Source organism: Bombina bombina, chromosome 4 (assembly GCF_027579735.1).
Source record: "Bombina bombina isolate aBomBom1 chromosome 4, aBomBom1.pri, whole genome shotgun sequence".
Lineage (NCBI taxonomy): Eukaryota > Metazoa > Chordata > Amphibia > Anura > Bombinatoridae > Bombina > Bombina bombina.
In genome coordinates this window covers 510,848,119-510,873,760 of record NC_069502.1, presented here as the reverse complement: position 1 = coordinate 510,873,760, position 25,642 = coordinate 510,848,119, and the positions used below count along the sequence as shown (strand labels likewise).

General features: G+C 37.1%; 1 protein-coding gene across 4 annotated transcripts in view; it reads right to left on the bottom strand.

Annotated features, from left to right (window-relative positions):
- The window catches only part of COL19A1 (collagen type XIX alpha 1 chain), a 1,696,717-nt gene that overhangs the window by 114,968 nt on the left and 1,556,107 nt on the right, over positions 1–25,642 (bottom strand). For all 4 annotated transcript variants that reach the window (XM_053710417.1, XM_053710419.1, XM_053710420.1 and 1 more), the window contains 2 exons: positions 11,368–11,403; positions 11,195–11,239 (listed from right to left, as the gene is read on the bottom strand). In XM_053710417.1, the coding sequence (XP_053566392.1) occupies positions 11,195–11,239; positions 11,368–11,403 (81 nt within the window). The remainder of the gene's footprint in view (positions 1–11,194; positions 11,240–11,367; positions 11,404–25,642) is intronic.

The following is a 25,642-nucleotide window of genomic DNA, read 5'->3' as shown; positions in this document are numbered from 1 at the left end:
AACCTAACGTGGTTCGAAGAGCAGCCTTATCAGCATGGAAATCCAGGTAAGGAGGAACGCATTGCAAGGCAGCAATCACAGATACTCTGTGCGCCAAAGCAATAGACAGTAGAAAAGGAAAATTCTAAGACAACAATTTATTGTCTACTTCATGCATAGGCTCCAATGGAGCCCATTGCAAAACTTTAAGAACACGATTTAAACTCCAAAAGGAGCATTAGATCTAAACACAGGTCTGAACCTAGCAGAGCCTTAACAAAAGACTGCACATCAGGAGGCTCAGCGAACCTTTTTGACAGTAACACAGACAGGGCCGATACTGTCCCCTTAGGGGACTTGCAGAAAAGTCCTTCTCCAGGTCATCCTGGAGAACAGAATAAGTAGGTCCTCCACAACTTATGATAGATGTGACGAGCAACCAGCTTACAAGCTCGAATGAGTGTAAAAATAACTCTCTCAGAAAACCCTCTCTTGGCTAGGACTAAGCGGTCAATCTCCACGCAGTCATCCTCAGAGAATCTAGACATTGATGAACAAAGAGACCTTGATCAGCAGATCCCTGTGACAAGGTAGCATCCATGGACATCCCCACTAGATCCACAAACCATATCCTTCACGGCCAAGACGGATCAATCAGAATCACTGACGCCTGCTTGATTCAAGCCACAACACTAGGAAGTAGTGGCAACGGCCGGAAAGATAAATTAGATTGAACCTCCAAGGCACCACTGATGCATCTGTTAGCTCTGCCTGAGGATCCCTGTACCTCGACCCATATCTGGGTAGCTTGGTATTGAGACTTCCTAAGATCCTCCTCTTGCAAATTCCCACAAACACCCGGAATGGAGAGACCATTCTCCCGGATGAAAGGATTATCTGCTTAGCTGAAAACCGCTTCAGCTGAGGATAGCTGATAGCGAACAAACGTGGGTCTCAGTCCACTCAAAATACGAGATCCTTCCCTCATAGCTACTGAGCTTCTCATTCCCCCCTGATCGTAGATGTAAGCCACTTAGGTTATATTGTCTGTTTTGAATCTGATAAACTGGGACAAACCCAGCTGTCAGGATTCCATTTCATGTTTTACTTCTCTCACTTCTCATCACATGGTTCTCTCACTTTCATGTTACTTAAGGCTCCACCTGTCAGCAAACAGGTGCTTAGTTATTTTCATTAGCAGGAGTAACAGCTTACACACAGTCTCTGAGCTGCATTGTTTTTCTCAAACCAACTGCTTTCACAAAGGACTGTTTGCTTGGATTACTCTGTACTATTTTCTACAAGGATTACATCCCCTGAAATATCCTGTTTGCATCCTTGGACTTACAGCTAAGTTACCTCTTAATTTTATTCCTTGCATACTATTTGAGAACTTAACTGCTGAATTGTTATTGTACACTTACAGCATCACTCTTAATTTAACTGGAGCTGACAGGCACTGCAGTTTTCTAAATAACTCTGCACACTATTTCATACTGGGGAATCAATGTCTCCTTTCTCACTTCATAATATATATGCTGCTTTAAGAACAAGACTTTGAACTCTAAGTTACAAGATTGAACTGAAGAGGATTTAACTATTTCAAAATAAAAAGAGTTACTTGGTTTTGCAACTGCAAGTCTGGGCATCTTGCCAAATTCCTCTCTTACTCTGCAGCAGCTGCTCTCAATAAACACAGTTTCAAAGTTGCAGCTACAAGACAACTGAAGCATTCTCTGTGACTTGTTAAAAGTATATCTCTTGCAAACCAAGCTTACTTCTTACAAGGATTAACCAACTCTCTCCTGCATTACATGTTTATTTAATGTAAGCTTAAAAAATAATTTTTGTTCTTTCAAGTTCTTTAAATTAGAAGCATATTTTTCTTCTATCATTTTTTCATTATTTTTCCATACTGTGCCAGTCTAACAGTATTGGAAATATTGTGCTTAGAAGGATTCATGTTGTGATAGTACTAACAGCATTGAACCTCTAACTTAATATTAATTCACCACAGGTTTACTGGTCTATGCTCACCTAAATAGCCCAAAAACCCTGGTGATACAAAACAATAATTGATCTGCAGTTGCGTTCCACTTACATAGTTGAAATAGACTTTACACCAGCAGAGGCCAAGCCTTTAGATAGAGCATAGTATATTGCCTGAAGATCCAAAAAGAGATCGGGAGGGAAATTTCCTCCTGAGTCCAAAGGCCCTGTGCCTCCCTGGCACCCCAAACAGCTCCCCATCCTGACAGACTCACAACCGTAGTCACAATCACCCAGGATGGTCTTAAGATGGATGTCTCTCAGGACAAGTGATCTTGTCTCTCGATCGGATACCCAGAAAAACAGACAGATCCGATGATTGCCATTCCACTGCTTCAGTATGCGCAGTTGCAACAGTCTGAGGTAAAACCTGGCAAAGGAATGATGTCCATGCTGAACACCATGAGACCAATCACCTCCATACACCGAGCCACAGGTGGCCTTAAAGTGCCATAAAACAGGTTGAGATCTGTGCATATACTAAAAGGGCTAATTAAGTAAAAATAGTATGCATAAAAAAATTGTTTAAAAATTGCTGGCAAGTATTTTAAAATAATTTTCAAAAATAAGGAAAGTTAGTTACAAAGCTGTCCTGTATGGAGCAGCTAACTCCACCCCCCTTATCAGTGTTTAGACGGAGGTATTGAATTTCAACTGAGTTCACAGCTAATAGACATGTTCCAGCAGATAATCCCTATTCACTTCTGCATTTTACCAAAACAAAGGTGGCTATAGCTGCAGCCATACAAGGAAATGTGTGGGGGGAGTTAGAGCTCTACAATTCAGAAACGAAAAAAGAAAGGGATAATGACGAGGCACTGCAGTATAAATTTGCAGGTAAAGTAATTAAAGTACATATTATATTATTTTGTCTCTATCCCAACTTGTTTTATGTCCCTTTAAAGGGACAGGAAACTCCAACATTTTCTTTCATGATTTTGATAGAATATACCATTTTAAACAACTTTCCAATTTACTTCTATTATCAAATTTGCTTTATTCTCTTGTTATCCTTTGCTGAAGGAACATCATTACACTACTGGTAGCTAGCTAAACACATCTAGTTAGCCAATTACAAGAGACAAATGTGTGCAGGCACCAATCAGCACCTAGCTCCCACTAGTGTAGGATATGTACATTTTCATTTTCAACAAGGGATACCAAGAAAACATTTGAAAATAGAAGTCAATTTAAAAGTGTCTTAAAATAACATGCTCTATCTAAATCATGCAAGTTTAAATTTGACTTTCCTGTCTTTTTAAGGAGGTCTGGAAAGCAAGAAATGTTGAAGCTCGCTTGCAACGTCTCTGGTTCTAATATAGTACACATAAATTCTGTCCTTGTACTTGATACAAAAGAACCCTCTCTATTTATCTTCCACCCATGGGATCGAAGAAGACAGGAGAGATTCTGAATGGTCCACTCTTTGAAAAATGTCTTGTTGCCGTAGCTAGACCCAACGGAAGAGCAATAAACTGGAAGTGTTGGTCCAGGAACGCAAACCTTAGCAACTACAGGTGGTCCTTGAGGATTGGTACGTGAAGGGAGCATCCTTTAGACCTATCGTGGCCCTGAACTGCCCTTCTCAAATGAGGAGAAGAATGGACCTTTTTGTCTCCATCTTGAACGAGGGGACATATAAAAACTTGTTTAAGCACTTTAGGTTCAGAATCGGATGGAAAGTTCCCTCCTTCTTTGGGACCACAAAAAAGGTTTGAATAGTATCCCAAACCTCTCTCTGTGATAGGCACCGGGACAATAACTCTTAAGAGGACAGATCCCATACGCACCCCAGAAAGGCTTCCCTCTTTTCTGGTCAGGAGAAGAGGAATCTGCCCCTGGGTGGCTGAGACTTAAAACCTATCTTGTAACCCTGAGCTATGACCTCCAGGACCCATGGATCCTGCATGTCCCTGAACCAAGCGACTGAAAAGAGCAACAGTTTTCCCCCTACACGATCCAGAAGAGAACCGGGGACCGCCCATTCATGCCGAATTAGAATCGGCGGTGTACTTGCTCTGCTTGGATTTATTCCAGGACTGAAACGGCTTCCAAGAGGAGGACTGCGGACATGGGCTTTATCAGAATGAAAAGAACAAGAATTGTCCCTAAGACTAGTTCATATTCTCTTGTGGTAGGAGGGCACCCTTGCCCCTGTGACCGTGGAGATAATGAGTCCAGGCCTGGACCAAACAAAATCATTCCCTGAAAGGGGAGGTAAAGAAGACCAGATCATGACTTCAGCCAGAGCCCGATGGGCCTGAACAGAAAAAGCTGAAGCCGTAGCATTCCGACAAATAATCTGCATATTAGCATCACAGATACAAAAAATAGCAACCTCAAGGCCTTAATTCTTTCCTGAAGAACGTAGAGGGGACCCTACCCCTAGATCAAATCCCGTAAGGAGCGCACCAATAGGTTACTGCTCCAGCAACCGCGGCAACAGCCGCCGCCGGTTGAAAAAACAAATATCCCGTATGTTGAAACATTTCTCTTAACAGAGTTTCCATCTTTTATCCTAAAATGAAGAGCTGTAGTACATTTAGCAAGGGCGAAGATAGCACCATCCCTTTTAGGGACAGAACCTCATAACTACATAGAGAGTCCAGGACCGGAAACAATTTGTTAAAGGGAGAAGAGGGGATAAAGGAAACCAATCCTGTCCCATTCATTCTTAATAATGTTCACCATCTAACAGGAGCAGGGAAGGATAAGGTACCACCCTGTCCTCAAACTCTATTCAATTTAGGAATCAAAGGTTCATCAGGCAATATGGCCTCTGGAACCTCTGAATTTGCCAAAAACTTCCTTTAGAAAAAAGCGCAAATCCCTAAAACTAAAGTCTGGTTCCTCCATAACCGGAGGTTTAGAGGCAGCAGACTCCGACCCAGAATGTTCATACTCTGAAGTCTCAGAAAGAACTTTATTCTCGGATAACCGTATCAGTTAAATCCAATAAATTATCTGATGTACTCTGGGAAGGAGTGCAAAATGTAACCTTTCGTTTGCGCTTGGCAGGGCGAGGTAAAGCATTAAAGGCTGCAGACACCACCATCTGAACTGCGCAGTAACGTCTGGTGAAAAAAAGCCCCCCTCCAGATGGAGGATCAGCAATGCTAAGGGAAACTGCATGTGTAGAGAGAGAAGAATGTAGGGTACGCACCTCACTGGATGACAACTCCTCAGAGGTGGACGGCTCAGTGGTATCAAACATGTTTGATATGATCAGATTATCCAGGCATATGGAACATAATTAAGAGGGCGGATCTAAGGCCACCTCACAATATAAACAGGAATTACTCTTTAGGAATAGAGGGAGTACCCCCTAAAGTAACATAATCCTCTGGCGCTAGTGCAATAAACAGAACTATAGAAAATAAAACAATCTTATTTTATTCACAAAAACGGCACCCTTATACCCCAATGGCTGGGGCGTTCCCCACCTTCTATGACCCAGACAGTACGGAGATTTGTGATTCCTCTCTGATAAACACCCGGTCAGGAAAGAGGGAATGAAAACTGTGCAATGCAGGACTGTCTCTGCTATGAGAAAAAAGGCGCCAAATTTGTAAGTTGCAAAGCTCTCAAAGTGAAAGTGAAACCTGTATATTCCATAACAGCCTATGAGCCCATAACATCTCACACATAAAAGCAGCATAAAATCTAATAAACATATAAGATTATTCCCCACTGTTCAATAATCCCCCTCAGGAGATATCAACCCTTGATTCTATACAGATAAAATGAGTCACACTGTGACCCTGTCTTCTTGCGTTATCATACATGCATAAAAATGGAAACGATCTTACCAGAATCTATGCCATGGAACAGTAACACGGCCCTTCAAGTGTGACAGATAGTAGCTTCGCTTCTGACATGGACTTGAGAGAAGAAAGCAGGCAGCAAAACTCGTCAATGCTGATTGCTAATGGAACTGTTAATATGAGTCGGGATGGTTTCGCAGAAAGACTCTCCCTACATCTCCAGACTCTAACTTTCATCCATGCTCTCACTGAGAGACGGACAGGACTACTTAAAACTCCAGTCCCATCTCGAAGAGTACTACCATCCATAAGAGACTACTCTGAAATCTTCTGACACTTCTCTGCCAACCTACTGTGACGAAAGGCAAATAATGACTGGAGTTATGAGGAAGTTGGGGATGTATTTAAGCTTTTGGCTGGGGTGTCTTTGCCTCCTCCTGGTGGTCAGGTTCAGTATTTCCCACAATTAAGGAATGCAGCTGTGGACTCTTCCCATATTACGAAGGAAAAAGTTATAAGGGCTCAAAGATATGAGGTCTCAGGTGTTAGAAATAAAAGGACTTCAAAGGGCTTTAACATAGAGATACATACATATACATGTCTAAATAAGTAAATATGTATATATATATATATATATATATATATATATATATATATATATATATATATATATATACTGTATATATATGTATGTTTATATGTGTTTACAATCATATGTATTTATATGTGTATATATGTATTTACAGACATATATTCACATATAAACACATAAATATATATGTACAGTATACATACATAGACATATATATAAGTGCATTGGAGCCCTTTGCAGTCAAGTAGAGGAAAAAAATATTAAAGCATTTTTATGCAATATTCATATTTAATAAAGTGTTATACTGTGTGTATTTACTTTAAATATTTCACATTCCAATGTTCTACACATAGCAGAATATGTTCTATGTATTTTTTAAATAGATATTCCTATTTATATATATATAAAACCACAAAAAACATCAGATACATCTAGAAATATGTATTTTGAATAAATAGAACATTCTGATATGTGAAGAACATTGGAATGTGAAATATTCATATTTTCATGTTGGGTTAGCTAACTTAAGAAAAAATAGATTGGGTTTGCGAGCGAGTAGGGTGTTTTTTTCCACTTTTCTTGCTACAGTGACTTCTATGGGGGAATAGCGCTCATATGAAAACTTTTTTCTTTCAACTTGTAATACATGTGGCTACCCGATGCACGCAAAAAGCTTGCTTCTAGCACAGTTAACTCACTAGCAGGAGCAATAAAAAGTGCTCCACTCGTAATCTAGTCCTTTTATTGTAAGGGATATTCATGCTGAATAGCCAGTGTATTAGTTATTTGCATTTGTATAATGCCTAACTGGTAGGTGTCTGGTAACTTCACAATGGGAATCACGGTTTAATTTCAGCTCTAGTAAGTTAAACTCAAACATTACATAATGCTCGAGTTAGAAAACCTTACTTTCACCTTGTAATACAAGCATACATATGCTCACAATATACTCGCAGTAGCACTCTCACACATAAATAACATACACTAGAATTTAGGGATGGTAAAGCATTCATCTGCATGTAACAATTATAGCATTGTAATATAACATATGCGTAGGCTCTTTGTCACTGATTATTCTTATTACTTGTTGAAACTTAGAATAACATTAGGTAAAAACGAAATTATTGCTGTTATAAGAATTTACATTTTAAGGAAAAGCGTCACTTTAAAATTCTAAATAGCTCCTTTAAGAATAATTGTATAAACTATATGATAAAAGTAGACTCTGAGTTCAAAAGCCTATAAAGTTGTGAATGTTCCCATGTTCTAGAGCCCTTAACCTTTTAGCGCCGTTATGGCGTTCTATTCCGTCCATAACAGCGCTGGGCTTTAGCGCCGTTAGGACAGAATACAACGTCATGGCCATTTGGCTTCCTGAAGCCAATGGCGCTTCCTGGGTGTGATTGTGGTCTGGAGGACGTGCCTAGCGTCAAAGGGACGCCCCCCTGACCCGATCCCATAATTGAAATCTTGCGATCTTGTGCACGATTGTGGGATTTCAATTTGTCTACATTGGAACGTTGTTCGGATGTAGACATTATGATCCTGTCATGAAAGGGCTAATTATCAGAGAAGCATTTGCTATGTGTTTTTTTCCACTTGGAAGCCACTTAAATGGCAAACAAGCTTTAGGTTTGAGACTTTCTGGTGTTTTATGTCCCACTAAGAACATTGTGCTCCTGCTCTAGAGATCTATTGCTCACTCTGTCTTTATGGAACATTATTTTCAGTCAACAACTTTGTTATTACAAAGCTCAGTAAAGAAAACAGTTTCATAGTTTTATATTTTGTCACATTTTATTTGCGAATAGTTTCCAACATTGCCAGCTAGCAACAAAAATATATATGAAACTAAAAATAAATCATTAAACACTGTTAACTAATTGAAATAAAAAGGAGCAGTTAGTTTAAAGGGACATGAAACCCACATTTTTTCTTTCATTATTCAGATAGAGAATACAATTTAAAAAAAGTTTCCAATTTACTGCTATTATCCGATTTGCTTTGTTCTCATGGTATTCTTTGTTGAAGAGATACCTAGCTAGGTAGCGTGCACATGCCTGAAGAACTACATGACAGGAAATAGTGCTGCCATCTAGTGCTCTTGCCAATGTATAATATTGTTGAAAAACTGATGTCATAAAGTGCTGCATACACGTGCACACTCCTGAGCTTACACCACTGCTTATCAACAAAGGATAACAAGAAAATTAAGACAATTTGATAATAGAAGTAAATTGGAAATTTGTTTAAAACTGTATGCTTTATCTAAATCATGAAATAAAATGTAGAGGTTTTAAGTCCCTTTACGTGTATGGTCTCAAGTTCAGTTCCATGTCAAATCTATATATATTTGACATTTAAAATGATCTATATATATGAGAGGTCAGACAGTGCACTTTCTAATTTTTGTTATGCTGTTAAAGGGACATTGTAGTCAACATATTTCTTTGTTTCATCTAAAAGAGGTAATTTCAAAATGTATTTCGTTTTTTAGCTTTTTGAAGGACTCATGTCCCTGTCCGAAATAATCCATATTTCCTGTTAAACTTGCAAAAGCATATCCCTATCCACCAGTAAGCAGAGGCAGTTGTCCTTATTGGGCCTATCCACCAGTAAGCAGAGGCAGTTGTCCTTATGGGGCCTATCCACCAGTAAGCAGAGGCAGTTGTCCTTATGGGGCCTATTTATCATGATGCGAGCGGACATGATCTGATATTGCGGATCATGTCCGTTGCACATGGATAAATGCAGACAGCATATGCTCTTGGGATTTATCATTGCCCCCTGCAGATTCGCAGCAAATCTGCCGCTAGCAGGGGGTGTCAAACAGCCCGATCGTATTGGATCGGGTTGATTTTCAGAGATGTCTGTTCGCCACCTCAGAGCAGGCGAACAGGTTATGAAGCAGCGGTCTTTAGATTTGTCCGCCACCTCAGAGCAGGCGAACAGGTTATGGAGCAGCGGTCTTTAGATTTGTCCGCCACCTCAGAGCAGGCGAACAGGTTATGGAGCAGCGGTCTTTAGATTTGTCCGCCACCTCAGAGCAGGCGAACAGGTTATGGAGCAGCGGTCTTTACATTTTTCAAGGCAAAATAATTATATATATAAGTGTGTGTGTTCTATAAGTATAAATTCTGCTCTTTCATGTGTATTATAGAACATTTTAAGTATAATTTCCCTTTAATATATTGTACTTTAGTAACTGTACATGCCTTTGCTAGATAAAACAACTTGCTTAGTAAATGTTTAGCTGAAGAAGGTCTCTTAGGGGCCTATCTATCAAGCTCCGAATGCAGCTTGATGCCCCGTGTTTCTGGCGAGCCTGCAGGCTCGCCAGAAACAGCAGTTATGAAGCAGCGGTCACAAAGACCGCTGCTCCATAACCTGTCCGCCTGCTCTGAGCAGGCGGACAGACATCGCCGCAAATCAACCCAATCGAGTATGATCGGGTTCTGCAGGGGGCGGCGTTGCACCAGCAGCTCTTGTGAGCTGCTGGTGCAATGCTGAATACGGCGAGCGTATTGCTCTCCGTATTCAGCGATGTCTGGCGGACCTGATCCGCACTGTCGGATCAGGTCCACCAGACTTTCATAAATAGGGACCTATGTATCTAGAATGAAATAATTGATAGGCTGTGATTTTTCTTGAGTGCATTTCATTTGTAGATTTAAAAATTGCATTTCTTCCTATGCATAAATGACATTAAAAAATAAGTAGTCTGTTGCAATAAATAAAAGATGGAGGTGAGCGTGTGTCTCACAAAGGAAAGGTTGAAGCTATATGTAAATGTATATCAATATCACTGCTCATTGCCAAATAAAGATCTGCTACTTTGATATTTTGTGATGAGGTAAGGAGTATTTACTAAGGAGACTACTGTATACAAAGGCTAGCAGAACCTTAGCCACCAGGGAAACACAAACATTGCTAATTACACATGCATCAGTGTACTCAATGTCATGAATTAATGAGTCATGAATTGGAGCCCAGGGAGTCACTAAGCTTTCTAATTTGGAACATCTATCTCTACCAGCATCATTGTCAATAAAGAAAGAAATCAGACAATCAAACAACACTTCTTATAAAAAAAAAAAGAAAATCAAATATAAAGCTTGAAAAGCAATTTCATAATTGAAGTAATGAAACATAAATATCTGCCTCAAATGATTAGCAAATGTAAATATTGAGATACTATAACAATGAATGATCCAGAATTTTTAATCAAGGAAGTTTTATTCCCCTTCTACAACAATATACTTATTTTTCAGATTTACACTGCTTTGCACTGATGGTAGGATTCCCTTGCTATATCATAAATAAAATAATTAAGATTTCTTCATCTGAAGTTATAATTAAATTTACATTTTATAAATTGTATTGGTAACTAAACGCCATATTTATTAAATCCTGCTTTATATTTTTATTATATCATTATCCCTAAATATTATAATTATTATTATCATTTATTTGTATAGCGCTACAAAATTCCGTAGCCTACCCATAATGGTTAGTTAGGACATTTGCTCTGGTTTTCTAGGCGAGTCATGTACCTATTGGGGATTTTATCAATTGATGATGATTAAATAGTTCGGTTGTGGAAATGGGCCTTGTACAAGAGTGCTATAAAATAGATGATGCATTTTAAATCGATCCATGAAGTACAGAATACTAAATTCTCTGAGGCCTTGATTGTTTGCTTTATAGAACACACAATGGAAATTGCATCATGCAATGATTTGTTACTTCATCTCTTATGTGTACTAAATATTTCCGCACATCTATTTAAAACTGATAAAACAAAACATACACGTTCGCCTTTTGGTCCTCTGTCACCTGGGCGACCAGGAGCTCCCTGAAAAATAGAAACCATAATTTATCGGTAAGAATTTTAGAAACATAAAAAAATTGAACATTGCAAACAGAAATGTTATTGTTTGGTCAGTAAAGTTATTACAAGCAATGAAATTAAACATGACTCACCGGTGAACCGGGTAATCCATCATTTCCGTTTCTTCCCTAGGAATGATATATTGAATTTTAGTAGTTGAATTGCATAGCATAGCAGCACATGAGTTTTAAGATCATCAGTTCTCCTTCTTCATCATGGTTTGAAGAAGCACACAGTGTGTACCCAGGAAGGATGATTATATGGGCTATTTATCATAGTCTTGAAGTTACGAAACTGATACAAACATGGCTCAACAAACAGACTACAATTTATCAAATGCCATATGCTTTTTAGGTGTTATTTTGTTCTTGTTATTAAAAATAATCATGTAGTACGGTTTATTTGTAGTAAAGGAAAGAAAAGTGTATACTTCATATTGGCATATACTTTTGTGAGAACGCCCATATACAATATATTACTCTCTGAAAGAAAAATAATTAGTGCAATTCTGTTCTAAAATTAAACCTTATATCTCTATACTTATATCTATTAGTTGGTGTCTATCTATATACTGCACTCTTGGAGTGCAGTTCCCTTCCATGTTTTATATACTGTATATATATATATATATATATATATATATATATATATATATATATATATATATATATATACACATTTTATTTATTTATCTATCTATCTATCTATCTATAAATCCATCTATATATATATATATATATATATATATATATATATATATATATATATATATACACACATTTTATTTATTTATCTATCTATCTATCTATCTATCTATCTATCTATCTATCTATCTATAAATCCATCTATATATATATATATATATATATATATACACACTTTTTATTTATCTATCATCTATCTATCTATCTATCTATCTATCTATCTATCTATCTATCTATCTATCTATCTATCTATTGATCTATAAATCCATCTATATATATATATATATATATATATATATATATATATATATATATATATACACCTTTTATTTATCTATTATCTATCTATCTATATATCTATAAATCCATCTATATATATATATATGTATCCCTCTATATATATTTATATATACTGGTGCTTGTGTCAGAATTATTCTATTGAGAAAGCAAAACAGCAAACAATCTGATCTTCTGATCTTCTGTTATAAATAATGTACTCATGTGATGCACCACTGTAAATATATAGATATGATATGAAGATGTGAAATAACTTTCACGACAAGCCTAGAAGTATCTGTAAGAAGATCGGCTGCAATACACATAGCCCTGCTATTTATTTACAGCATTTAAAACTCACAGTTACAGGATATTGAGGAGTGTAGGTACAAACAAGGTTGTAATTACATCATCTGACGAGTCTCATGCACTCTTGTCGATTTCTATCTTTGAGAAAGCGCCAGGAGGGTCTGAAACAGATGACATAATGTGCCATAGCCATGTTGTTCTACTTCGTATTAGCGGGACATTCTGGTCAAAATTAAAATGTACATAGATGAATTTCATATTTGAATAGAAACATATTTGCAATATACATGTATTGGCAAAAATGCTCCTAGTAAAAGTTATCACTGTTTTAGTGTTAAAGAGACAGTCAACACTATTTTTGTATTGTTTAAAAAGATAGATAATGCCTTTACTACCCATTCCCTAGCTTTACACAACGAACATTGTTATATTAATATACTTCATAACATTTAAACCTCTAAATTTCTGCCTGTTTCTAAGCCACTATAGACAGCCTCTTAATCACATGCTTTGTTATTTGCTTTTCACAACAGGAGACTGCTAGTTCATGTGTGCCATATTGATAACATTGTCTTCATGCCTGTGTATTTTGCACAACACAGCTAAAATGCAAGTCAATAGATAATAAAAAAATGTCATGTGATCAGGGGGCTGTCAAAGGAGGCTTAGATACAACGTAATCACAGAGGTTAAAAGTATATTAATAAAACCATGTTGGCAGTGCAAAACTGGGGAATGGATAATAAAGGGATTATCTATCTTTTTAAACAATACAAAATTTTGAGTTGACTGTCCCTTTAACATTTTTCTCTGCATGTGCATGGGAAGCATAGTTAGATATTCCCAGTGCCCCCAAATTTTAACTACTGCGCTGCTCAGAGAGCCAGTGGTGCTTGTATCATGTAGGCAATTAACAAACTGGGTCATTACCAGATGGTATAAACACCTTGGGCTCTCAGAGCGAGTGCTGTGTCTAAAATGCTGGTGCACGGTACATACTTAAAGTGAAGGTAAATTTTCATGTGAAAGTGCCCGGTTTTTAAAAAAAACTATTAAAAACAAGGGCACTTTCATTCATGAAAATTTACATTTCAGCTGTTTTTTTTTAAAATATACTTACCTTTTTTTCTTGAAGCCGCTCCAGTGCTTCACCAGCCTGTCGCAAGCCTCTTCACACGTCAGCAATGACGATTCCGGCATCCTCCATTCACAGCTTCCCCCCCGGGGTAATCATTTCCTGAAGCAACGCCGTGATTGGAGGAAGTCGGTTTCATCATTGCTGGGTAAGTAAACCAGGAAGAAGCAGGCGGGGCATCGTTTCAGAACGGCGATCCGGCGTTTCAGAAGAACAAGGTAAGTATTTTTAAAATACGGCGCTATGTCAATTTTCATGAATGAAAGTTTTTAATAGTTTTTTTAAAAATCTGGCACTTTCACATGAAAATTGACCTTCACTTTAAATACACTTTTGAAATAGCTATAGTTTTTATTAGAAACATTTTTGCTAACACGTGTATTACAAAAACGCTTCTATTCAAAACTGAAATGTATCCATGTGGATTCCAATTTTGGCTGGAATGTCCCTTTAACTTTAAAGGAACAGTTTACCCAAAAACTCTCTCCCCTTTAATTTATTCCCAGTTATCCATTTTACCTAGTATTGTGTATTAAATTGTTTACAAATAGCTCATTAGCCTTTATATTTGCATTTGAAATAGCTGATTTAGCCTGTAGTATTCTTACCTATACTGAAGTTTCTATACCTAGGTATAGGCTATTGAAAAACTATGTAAACACAGCCAGTAGAAGAAATTACACTCAGAGTGAGAGGTGGAAGAGATAAAGGGGCATATGTATCAAGCTCCGTATGGAGCTTGATGCCCCGTGTTTCTGGCGAGCCTGCAGGCTCACCAGAAACAGCAGTTATGAAGCAGCGGTCACAAAGAACGCTGCTCCACATCCCTGTACGCCTGCTCTGAGCAGGCGGACAGACATCGCCGGAAATCAACCTGATCGAGTACAATCAGGTTGATTGACACCCCCTGCTGGCGGCCTATTGGCCGCGAGTCTGCAGGGGGCGGCATTGCACCAGCAGCTCTTGTGAGGTCTTCGTATTCAGCGAGGTCTGGCGGACCTGATCCGCACTGTCGGATCAGGTCCGCCAGACTTTCATAACTAGGGGCCAAAGCCTTAAATGTTAATTTTCAATTGTTCTTTCTAAGTATTGTACAGAGACAGCGATAAGAAAGGGAAGCATTTGAGTGATAAGATAATGAGGTCTGATCTGTCTGCAAGCTTAGCCTATTTTGATGGGCTGTGGTTTCAAAGAGCAAATAAAGCTATTTGTATTTAAAAAGGAAGCAATTTCTCATACATTTTATACGCTGCAGCTGGTATAACAAGCCATAGGGAATACATTCAGGGAAAACAAATTCACAGTTAACTGTCCCTTTCAGTGGGGGTGGTTTGAATCTGTAAGGCAGAAGTGACTTTTCTGAATATACTATATATATATCAATTGTTTCAAAATGCCTTTGAGAGACTGGATGAGTTTTAAGACAGTTCTGAATATCCAAGATTTTTTTTTTTCACAAGGATAGAGACTTGCTTTTTTATTTGCTATAAACAATCCATCAAAAGTATGTTTACATCAAAAGGACATAAAACACAATTTTTTTCTTTCATGATTCAGATAGAACATACAATTTTAAACAACTTTCCTATATACTTCAGTTATTTTTGTTTTTGTTTTCTTGTTATCCTATGTTGAAAAGCAGTAAAGTAAGCTTATGAGTGTGCACGTGTCTGAAGCTCTATATGGCAGCAGTTTTGCAACAATGTTATGCATAAGTAGGGGCACTAGATGGCAGCACTATTTCCTGTCATGTAGTGCTTTAGGTATGTGCACGCTACCTACCTAGGTATCCCTTCAACAAAGAATAACATGAGAACAAAGCAAATTTGATAATAGAAGTAAATTGGAAACTTTTTAAAAATGGTATTCTCTTTCTGAATAATAAAATAATTGTTTTGGGTTTAATGTCCCTTTAATCTTTGGCTTTACAAATAATTAAAACACAATTTATAAAAGGACAGGGTTGAAAGACCATACTAAACTCTATGTGATATTTTACAAACTGAAATATAAGAAAAAAAAAAAAGGTTAAACAGTAGATGTAAGGAAAGGAATATCACATTATTAAAATATGAAAGACTAACAGATTACAGTATATGTAATTTAGTTGGAAAATTTTGAAACATTACACTGGGTAAAAATTAGCGCCATAGCTAAAGCCAGCGATATTATAGCAACTTAATTAGTTGCTGGACTGAAATAAAAGGCACAGCTTTATTGCACATGTCAAGGTCACAGAAACCTGGTGCATGGTGGACATTCCAAGCGAGGAGTTTTGAAAAGATAAGTAATAGAATAGATCAACTTGATGAATGCACAGAAGATGGCAATACTTGTTTAATGTAAAATGATTTAAGTGAAAGTGAGAGACAGAAAAAGAAAAATGTACCAAAGCAATCACTAAAGATGTTTAACAGTGTAAAGACTAAAATGCATTCAGATCTGAATAAGAAGCATGTTGGAAATAAAGTACAAGCTAGCAATACATAATTTATAAAGTAGATTAGTTGATTTCACTGGAGAAATATGAGGCTTTGTAAGATCCTATTATTTTATGCTACTTAACAGTCATAAATGTATCATGGATTAATGTTATTCAGTTCTTTAGGTTATTGTGGAATTTAGTGACAACTATCTTGTAATTGTGTCTGTCTTCTCTCAGTTATGATACTGCACATGATTTACAAACCCATCCTTCACATCAGGAACGGACAACTGTTGGCCCTCTGTACTAGTAATCTTTGAGGCCCTTGAGAAAAAAGAAAACTAACAATGTGTGCCATGGTTTCTGTGGCTCCAGGAAAAAGTAGAACTAAAGCCCTTTAAAGGGAGAATGGGAGAGTTTGTCCTGCAACCTTACCTAAAGCAGGCCCTTTGCCAATAGACATTTTAAGGAAATATATTATTTGTTTGTCTGATAGCCATACATTTAAAGCTTCTAAAATATTGATATGCATCTCCCATGTGTTGGAAAATTGGCCATCACTTCTTTACATGACTTTTATGACTTAGTATACAATAGGGGGTCTACTAAAATTGCCTAAAAAATTAAAGTTTACACCAAAAGAATTGAATTATTTTTGATCTTCACGCCAAGTTTCTTTCTTTTTTTTTTTTTTTTTTAACCAAAAAGCTGTTATACAACTGATAAAGGCTGTTGTACATCTGCTTTTTAATTGTCACAGCAAAATATGGATCAATGGGGACACTGCAGGCTGCCACACATTTTAGCAACAGTTGCTATTTTGTTCTAGCAACTCCCATAAAAAAGAAGAGCTGTCACGATTACTTGGGATCTGCCACAGTGATTGCGTGTGATGGTTGACACACTACTGTTGTAGGTGTAGCGCTGTAGCTCTGCTGTGGCTCTGTTACTATAAATGCTAGTGACTAGTATAGAATCTAGAAGCCTATGTTTGCAATATTCATTATCCATAACAATATCAGTGTAAAGGTTTTTCCAAAAATGTTGCTGACCTTTCATATGCATAATAGATTTTAGTTTAATGTCCCTTTAATATAAATTCATGCAGAAGACTTACAAGACACAAGACCTCAAAGATGCAAGAGTCATTTATTTACAGTGAATACCTCATATGAGCTCACACAGTCCATTTCTTTCAGTCAAACAAAAAAAAGAGACAATAATGTTCATTGATTCTGTCTTTCTAATCAAAGGTAGTGCAACTGAATAAGCAATTAGTGAAGTTAAAAAGCGCAAAGCATTATTGCTCCTAAAGAAAGCTCCACCATTAGATTTCATACATATTAATGAAAGCAAAGCTCTATGTTTTTTAGATTCATTCTTTACATTACATTTATGAACATTAAAGGGACGTGTACTAAAATAAATTCTATGGTTGATAAGAAAGAGAAGAATTTAAACTTGACCATTAGCAAGATGTACCATATAGGAAATAGCTTCATTTTAAACAGCTTTTACTTTATGGTTTTCCAGGAAAATAAAAACAATGTTTATAATGTATGCTTATCTTTCATATACATTTTGAAAAAAGAATCGAGTAATATGTTTTTTTTTTTTTTTTATAAAAGTCTGGAGTATTTAAGGTGTTTTAAACCTGGTGAGAAAGAAGAAGTTTTACAACTACCGCTGGTTTCTAATCTTCAGTTTATGATCCAAAAACAGAACAAATGTAAACGTTACAAATATTCTTATAGGTAGAAGATTTGCATTTGTTCATATTAAAGAGATAAAGTGATTATCAGAAGTAGTAGGCTTTAGTATGAAACCGTATTGTTTTATTAATCAAACTAATATATTCCTCTTTGGATAAGTTCCAGTTTGCTCATAAATCAGACACATTAGATCCGTTGAGATCTAGTAAACAATAGCATCACATTTGCATGCTTGTTCCATCTGGCTCTCTGTGATTCTCTTGGAAAAAAGCTTCACAGCTATAAAAACTGAGCAAACTATTTCTTTACATCTGATTTATAATAATAGAGGAGAATTATATTTTTTTCTTTACATCTGACTTGTAATACAGGATAATTTTATTTTTTTCCCTTTACATCTAATTTATAATAATACAGGAGAATTTGTTTATTTTTTTCTTTACATCTGATTTATAATAATACAGGAGTATTATATATATTTTTTATAAAGCAGTTTGGACAAACCATGAAGCCAAACCAGTAGCAAACCTACTCAACAGAGGGCCCTGCTGCAAATATTTTTTGGCCTCTCCCAAAAGTAACTCAGTTGTAAGAAATAGTAATCATATACATGCTGCTCTGTTTAAAGATTTTGGAGATAGATCCCTGTCCTCGGCATGGCTTGTTAATTCTCCAGGCACATGATCTACAAAAAACTACCAGCAAGTTACTTTTTGGCAGAACATTCTACAATACAACATCAAATAGATTGGCTCTTTGACCTTTTCTTTAAAGGGACAGTGAACACCCGATGTAACTTAAAGCCATACCTTAGATCAGGAATAGAAGATGCAGCTACACCTCATCGCATGTCGATGAGCTCTAACAGTATTGGAGTAATCAACAAAAATACATTGGTTTATTCCATGAAGACATGGCCTCCAAACTCCTCCCCCTTCTCCTTCGTCCCCTTCTTTAATGTCTTAACATGCTCGTTCATTTTTCAAACAGGGATGGTTCTGTTTTGATAATGCGCATGCGCATTATCTTCTTCATGCTCGCAAACCGCTTTCAGGATTTCATTGCAATTGGAGGATTCAATCAAAAAGAAGGTCCATACGTAATAGTGGGGGGAGTTTGGCGGCCATATTTTCAAGGAATAAAGCTATGTATTTTCGATGATTACTCCAATACCGTTAGCGCTCATCAACATCGATGCAGTTTAGCTGCATCTTCTATTCTGGATCTAAGGTATGGCCTTAAGTTACATTGGGTGTTGACTGTCCCTTTAACATTCTACAATGATAGACAGACAGATAGACAGACAGATAGACCTGCATTCTGCACTAATAAAAGGCTTCCCTGCATTAGAATTGTACACATTCTGCACATGTCTATGTATAGACTGGCTGCTATGCACCCCCCCCCCCCCCCAGCAGTTGGACCCTGGTGCCACTGCAACTGCTGCCCCAATGGTAGCTCCGCTACTGAGCCAAACTGTTCTTGTGTGTCAGTTACTGTTTTATCACTAACACGCATGCTTTCCATGCAAAGATCTTTCCTCCCCAGTAATAATAAAGTCCTTTTTTTTTTTACATACCGTATGTCCCACCTACTTGACGTTTTTTACTTCTATGCTTGAAAGTAAAAAATCTTGTAAATTTCCAGCTCAAAATATTGAATGTAGCACAGCTGAGATGTGTAACTGCAGCTTTACCTTGTGTAGGATAAACATCTGCTATAAATAAGGAATCTGTAACACTGTTGGAAAATATTGTATTATAAGTTCTTTTTGTCAGGATTAATATAAATATGTTTATTTATTGAGCATATTTGTGTTTTGTTATATTTCTCTTAACATACTTCAAATAAAAGGGGTATTGTGTTAAACTCTATTAAAATAACTATCATGAATGGGGAAAGAGCACTAATTAATAATGTAAAAAAAATATTTTTTCTGATGAAAATGGTTGAGCTTAAGTTATTTATTTTGATTTAGAGACTTTTAGTAAGACCCTGCCTGTGCAGTATAGATCAGTGAGATAAACATTTAGAAGCTGACAATTAAAACAATACTTCACTGCCTCTTTAAAGGGACACTAAACCCAATTTTTTTCTTCCATGATTCAGATAGAGAATGCAATTTTAATCAAATTTCTAATTTACTCCTAATAGCAAATTTTCTTCATTCACTTGCTATCTTTATTTAAATAACAGGAATGTAAAGCTTAAGAGCCGGCCCATTTTTTGTTGAGAACCTGGGTTATGCTTGGGTATTGGTTTGCTAAATATAGCCACCAATAAGCAAGTGCTGTCCAGGGTGTTGAACCTAAAATTGAATGGCTCCTAAGCTTTCATTTACTGCTTTTAAAATAAAGATAACAAGAGAACCAAGAAAAATTGAGAGTAGGAGTAAATTAGAATGTTGCTTAAAATTGCATGCTCTATCTGAATCATTAAAGACAAAAATTGGGTTAAGTATTCCATTAAAGTACTAGCTAAAGGGAATTCATCAACATCTTGCATGTTTTCAACTTTTTAAAGTCATCTTTCACAATGCATGATAAATAATAATAATAATAATAATAATAATAATAATAATAATGTTATTCTAGAATTTAAAGGAGCATGAAAGTTGTGGTTTCACCTCATGATTAATATGCATATAAACTACAAATAAAAAAATGTTTTTTTGATACTTTTCATGAGAGCATATCTTAATAGGCTTATCTTGATCATTATGGCCTCCATTTATTACATGTGAAAACAAGCTTTTAAGCCTACATCCACAAGTTAAAAAGAAGTCTTCTGATTTATACAAGATGATTGGAAAGCCTTCCTCTTACTCACATTGCTACAAACATTGTTACAAGCACAGCTGCCATATAGTGCCCGAGAAGTGCACACACCTTAGCATACCTAGTTGTGAAAAGGAAATAAGTGTAAATTATTCCAACAGACGGAAACAAATCTGATGAAAGAAGTAAAATTATGTACACTCTGTCCGAATCATAAAAGTTTCATTTTAACTTTCATGCTCATTCAAATAATGATTAACACTCACACATATAGTAGAAATGCCCCCCACAGGAATGTACAAGTCTTTATATTACAAAGGCACAGCCTGAAAATAAGATCATGGTTACCTTACACAAAAATAATAATTGTTGTCCCCTGGGTTCTCCCTCAGAATGTATGCTCTCATTCATTACCTATGCATCATCTCTGGATTGGCTGTAAAGTTGCCTGCAGCCAATGGGAAGTAGATATAATCAGAGGGCAGTAGAAAACACCTGACAGTGGGCTTGCTTCCATTGAGTCATTAAAAATGGAGCCATAAGCTACCAAAGTTGTCGTCAGTTTAAAGTAATTTACAGCTACATTTTAGTACCAGGTTTCCATTGGAAAGTGTTGTGCAGTCACTCTTTTTGTGTAGGTGTAAGTTAATGTTGTGTTTACGCTTCCAATCGACGTCTGGTTTCTTGAAATGAATTAATTGCTATGGTAACACGACCTTACACTATAAAATGTACGTTTAATGTCTGTGCTCCTTTCCTGTGACCACCTCTAAACAGAAACAAAACCAAAGATACACTTATTTATAATACATATTTTTGACATATAAGCAAATACTATTTTTAATTAGAATGATATTTTCCACTTTTTGAATATATGTAATATGTATTGTTGCCCTAGGCATAGCTCTAGTTTGAATTATGTAGATATGTTGCTTGCATACATTTCTATATGTAAATACATACTGATATTTCTATACATGTGACAACAATAAATATTACATATTTCAGTTATATTCCACATTGAAACACTTGCATTGTTTGCAAAATTTAAAATTTCATTTGGAACCTGGCATCAAAAAGCTCCTTTTTCCTCTTTTACACCTAGTTGAGCTTGGTGTAATTTTCTCAATGTATTGACAGCCTTCGACAGTGTATTAACGGTTTGCGCTTTCATTGGAGAACTGGTATAATTTATTAATTAACAGCTTCTAGTACTTTCTATGGGACACACAAAAATGTTGAGGTATAACGCACCATTGAAAGCAGTCAAACGAAATTGCTTCCAACAGGATATTTATAGGTTTGCGAGAGCACGCAAACCTAATTACGGCTCAAAGGAAGCGAGCTCAGTGTTACCTTCAGTGTTTTTAATGAAAGCAATGCAAATCTTTTATGTAATGTAACAATGTGATTTTACTTTAAACCCCTTTTATTTGAAGACTACTGCCTATGTAATATAGGGACTATTACATTCCCTTAACACATTACACTAATATTTCACTAACTATAATTGTGTTAATTAAGTTGTTCTTCATGCCATACATCCATTTACTTGCAATTATAATTTTTAAGAAGATAACACTTTGTATTGCTCTCCCTCCTTCAGCCTAACCAGATGGCTGCTGTGTAGGGAGAGTGAGTGGGAGGAGGTGCTGACTCATCTGTTGCATGTCATGTGATCAGAGATCGGTACAGCTGCTGTCTCTCTCTCATTTCTCAGGCAGCATCCTGTTTATTGATATCAGGATTCACTTGGTATGAAGCTGGTGTAGACACAGAAAATGCCCACTAATTGTACACCAGATCTATGTAGAGAAAAATGCATAAAAAGCATAAACTCAAAGCCCTCTGTGTTAGTAAAATAATATGCTCACCTCCTGTAAATCGACTTTGAGAAAAGGCAGTATGACAATATAATTTGTCCTATTCTTGAAAGCATTATTTTGTTGAAAGCACACTGTGTTTATGTATAATAATGTGCTGTAGCAAAAAGCCAGATGCAAACCATTTAAATTAAGCCTTCAAGTTGCCCTATTTCCAAAGAAATGTGAATTTTTATTTGTAAAAAGAAATTCATTATATAACATTATAGTGATTTTCTGTATACAGACTGCCACTAGATGGTAGTATTGCATGAGAAAAAATAAATTACAAAGAAAATGTCTGCAAAGCTAGAATACCGTGGAATCAAAGTTCATTGCAACTTTCTCCTATTAAATCATCAATTGACACGCTTGTGAGCTAAATAAGAAATGTAAGGTCTCTGAGTTTTATAGCTTTCAATAGTTAAGTGCCACTGACTTCATCAAACCAATGTTAAGCTCCCTGCAATTTTGCAGCAGCAGAATCCACTATAGATAACTTGCCTTGGAGATTCTTCTTATCCGTGTAAATAGGAATAATATACACAATATAATCATACTGCCATTTCAGTGGTTTATCACATTTGATAAAGTTAATGCTCAGTTTACTGTCTCAGCTGCAGATATGGCCCGGTAATGATGTGTAATATAACAATGGGAAATTAGGCTGAACACAGGAATTGATGAGACATAATTATATGCTAATGTGTGTGTATATATGGGTATATATATATATATATATATATATATATATATATATATATATATATATATATATATATATATATATATATATATATATATATATATATATACACACAGTATCCTACAAGAGTGAGTACACCCCTTACATTTTTGCAAATATTTTATTATATATTATTATATCATGTGATAACACTGAAGAAATGACACTTTGCTACAATGTAAAGTAGTGAGTGTAAAGCCTGTATAACAGTATAAATTTGCTGTCCCCACAAAATAACTCAACACACAGCCATTAATGCCTAAACCGTTGGCAACAAAAGTGAGTACACCCCGAAGTGGAAATGTCCAAATTGGGCCCAATTAGCCATTTTCCCTCTCCGGTGTCATGTGACTCGTTAGTGTTACAAGGTCTCAGGTGTGAATGGGGAGCAGTTGTGTTATATTTGGTGTTATCGCTCTCACACTCTCTCATACTGGTCACTGGAAGTTTGACATGGCACCTCATGGCAAAGAACTCTCGGAGGATCTGAAAAAAAGAATGGTTGCTCTACATAAAGATGGCCTAGGCTATAAAAAGATTGCCAAGACCCTGAAACTAAGCTGCTGCATAGTGGGCAAGACCATACAGCGGTTTCACAGGACAGGTTCCACTCAGATTAGGCCTCGCTATGATCGACCAAAGAAGTTGAGTGCACATGCAGAGCGTCATATCCAGAGGTTGTCTTTGGGAAAAAGACGTATGATTGTTGCCAGTATTTCTGCAGAGGTTGAAGGGGTGGGGGGTCAGCCTGTCAGTGCTAAGACCATATGCCGCACACTGCATCAAATTGTTTTGCCTAGCTGTCGTCCCAGAAGGAAGCCTCTTCTAAAGATAATGTACAGGAAATCCTGCAAACAGTTTTCTGAAGACAAGCAGACTGCCCTGTGGTCCAATGAGACCAAGATAAACTTATTTGGTTCAGATGGTGTCAAGCGTGTGTGGCAGCAACCAGGTGAGGAGTACAAATACAAATGTGTCTTGCCTACAGTCAAGCATGGTGGTGGGAGTGTCATGGTCTGGGCCTGCATGAGTGCTGCCGGCACTGGGGAGCTACAGTTAATTGAGGGAACCATGAATGCCAACATGTACTGTGACATACTGAAGCAGAGCATGATCCCCTCCCTTCGGAGACTGGGCCACAGGGTAGTATTCCAACATGATAGCGACCCCAAACACACCTCCAAGGCAACCACTGCCTTGCTAAGGAAGCTGAGGGTAAAGGTGATGGACTGACCAAGCATGTCTCCAGATCTAAACCCTATTGAGCATCTGTGGGGCATCCTCAAACGGAAGTTGGGGGAGCACAAGGTCTCTAACATCCACCAACTCTGTGATGTCGTAATGGAGGAGTGGAAGAGGACTCCAGTGGCAACCTGTGAAGCTCTGGTAAACTCCATGCCCAAGAGGGTTAAGGCAGTGCTGGAAAATAATGGTGGCCACACAAAATATTGATACTTTGGCCCCAATTTGGACATTTCCACTTAGGGATGTACACATTTTTGTTGCCAATGGTTTAGGAGTTATTTTGAGGGGACAGCAAATTTACACTGTTATACAGGCTGTACACTCACTACTTTACATTGTAGCAAAGTGTCATTTATTTAGTGTTGTCACATGAAAAACATAATTTATGCTTACCTGATAAATGTATTTCTCTTGTAGTGTATCCAGTCCACGGATCATCCATTACTTGTGGGATATTCTCCTTCCCAACAGGAAGTTGCAAGAGGATCACCCACAGCAGAGCTGCTATATAGCTCCTCCCCTCACTGCCATATCCAGTCATTCGACCGAAACAAGCCGAGAAAGGAGAAAACCATAGGGTGCAGTGGTGACTGTAGTTTTAATAAAATTTAGACCTGCCTTAAAAGGACAGGGCGGGCCCTGGACTGGATACACTACAAGAGAAATAAATTTATCAGGTAAGCATAAATTATGTTTTCTCTTGTTAAGTATATCCAGTCCACGGATCATCCATTACTTGTGGGATACCAATACCAAAGCTAAAGTACACGGATGATGGGAGGGACAAGGCAGGATTAAATGGAAGGAACCACTGCCCGAAGAACCTTTCTCCCAAAAACAGCCTCCGAAGAAGCAAAAGTATCAAATTTGTAAAATTTTGAAAAGGTGTGAAGCGAAGACCATGTCGCAGCCTTGCAAATCTGTTCAACAGAGGCCTCATTTTTAAAGGCCCAGGTGGAAGCCACAGCTCTAGTAGAATGAGCTGTAATCCTTTCAGGGGGCTGCTATCCAGCAGTCTCATAGGCTAGGCGTATTATGCTCCGAAGCCAAAAGGAAAGAGAGGTTGCCGAAGCTTTTTGACCTCTCCTCTGTCCAGAGTAAACGACAAACAGGGAAGATGTTTGACGAAAATCTTTAGTAGCTTGTAAGTAAAACTTCAAGGCACGGACTACGTCCA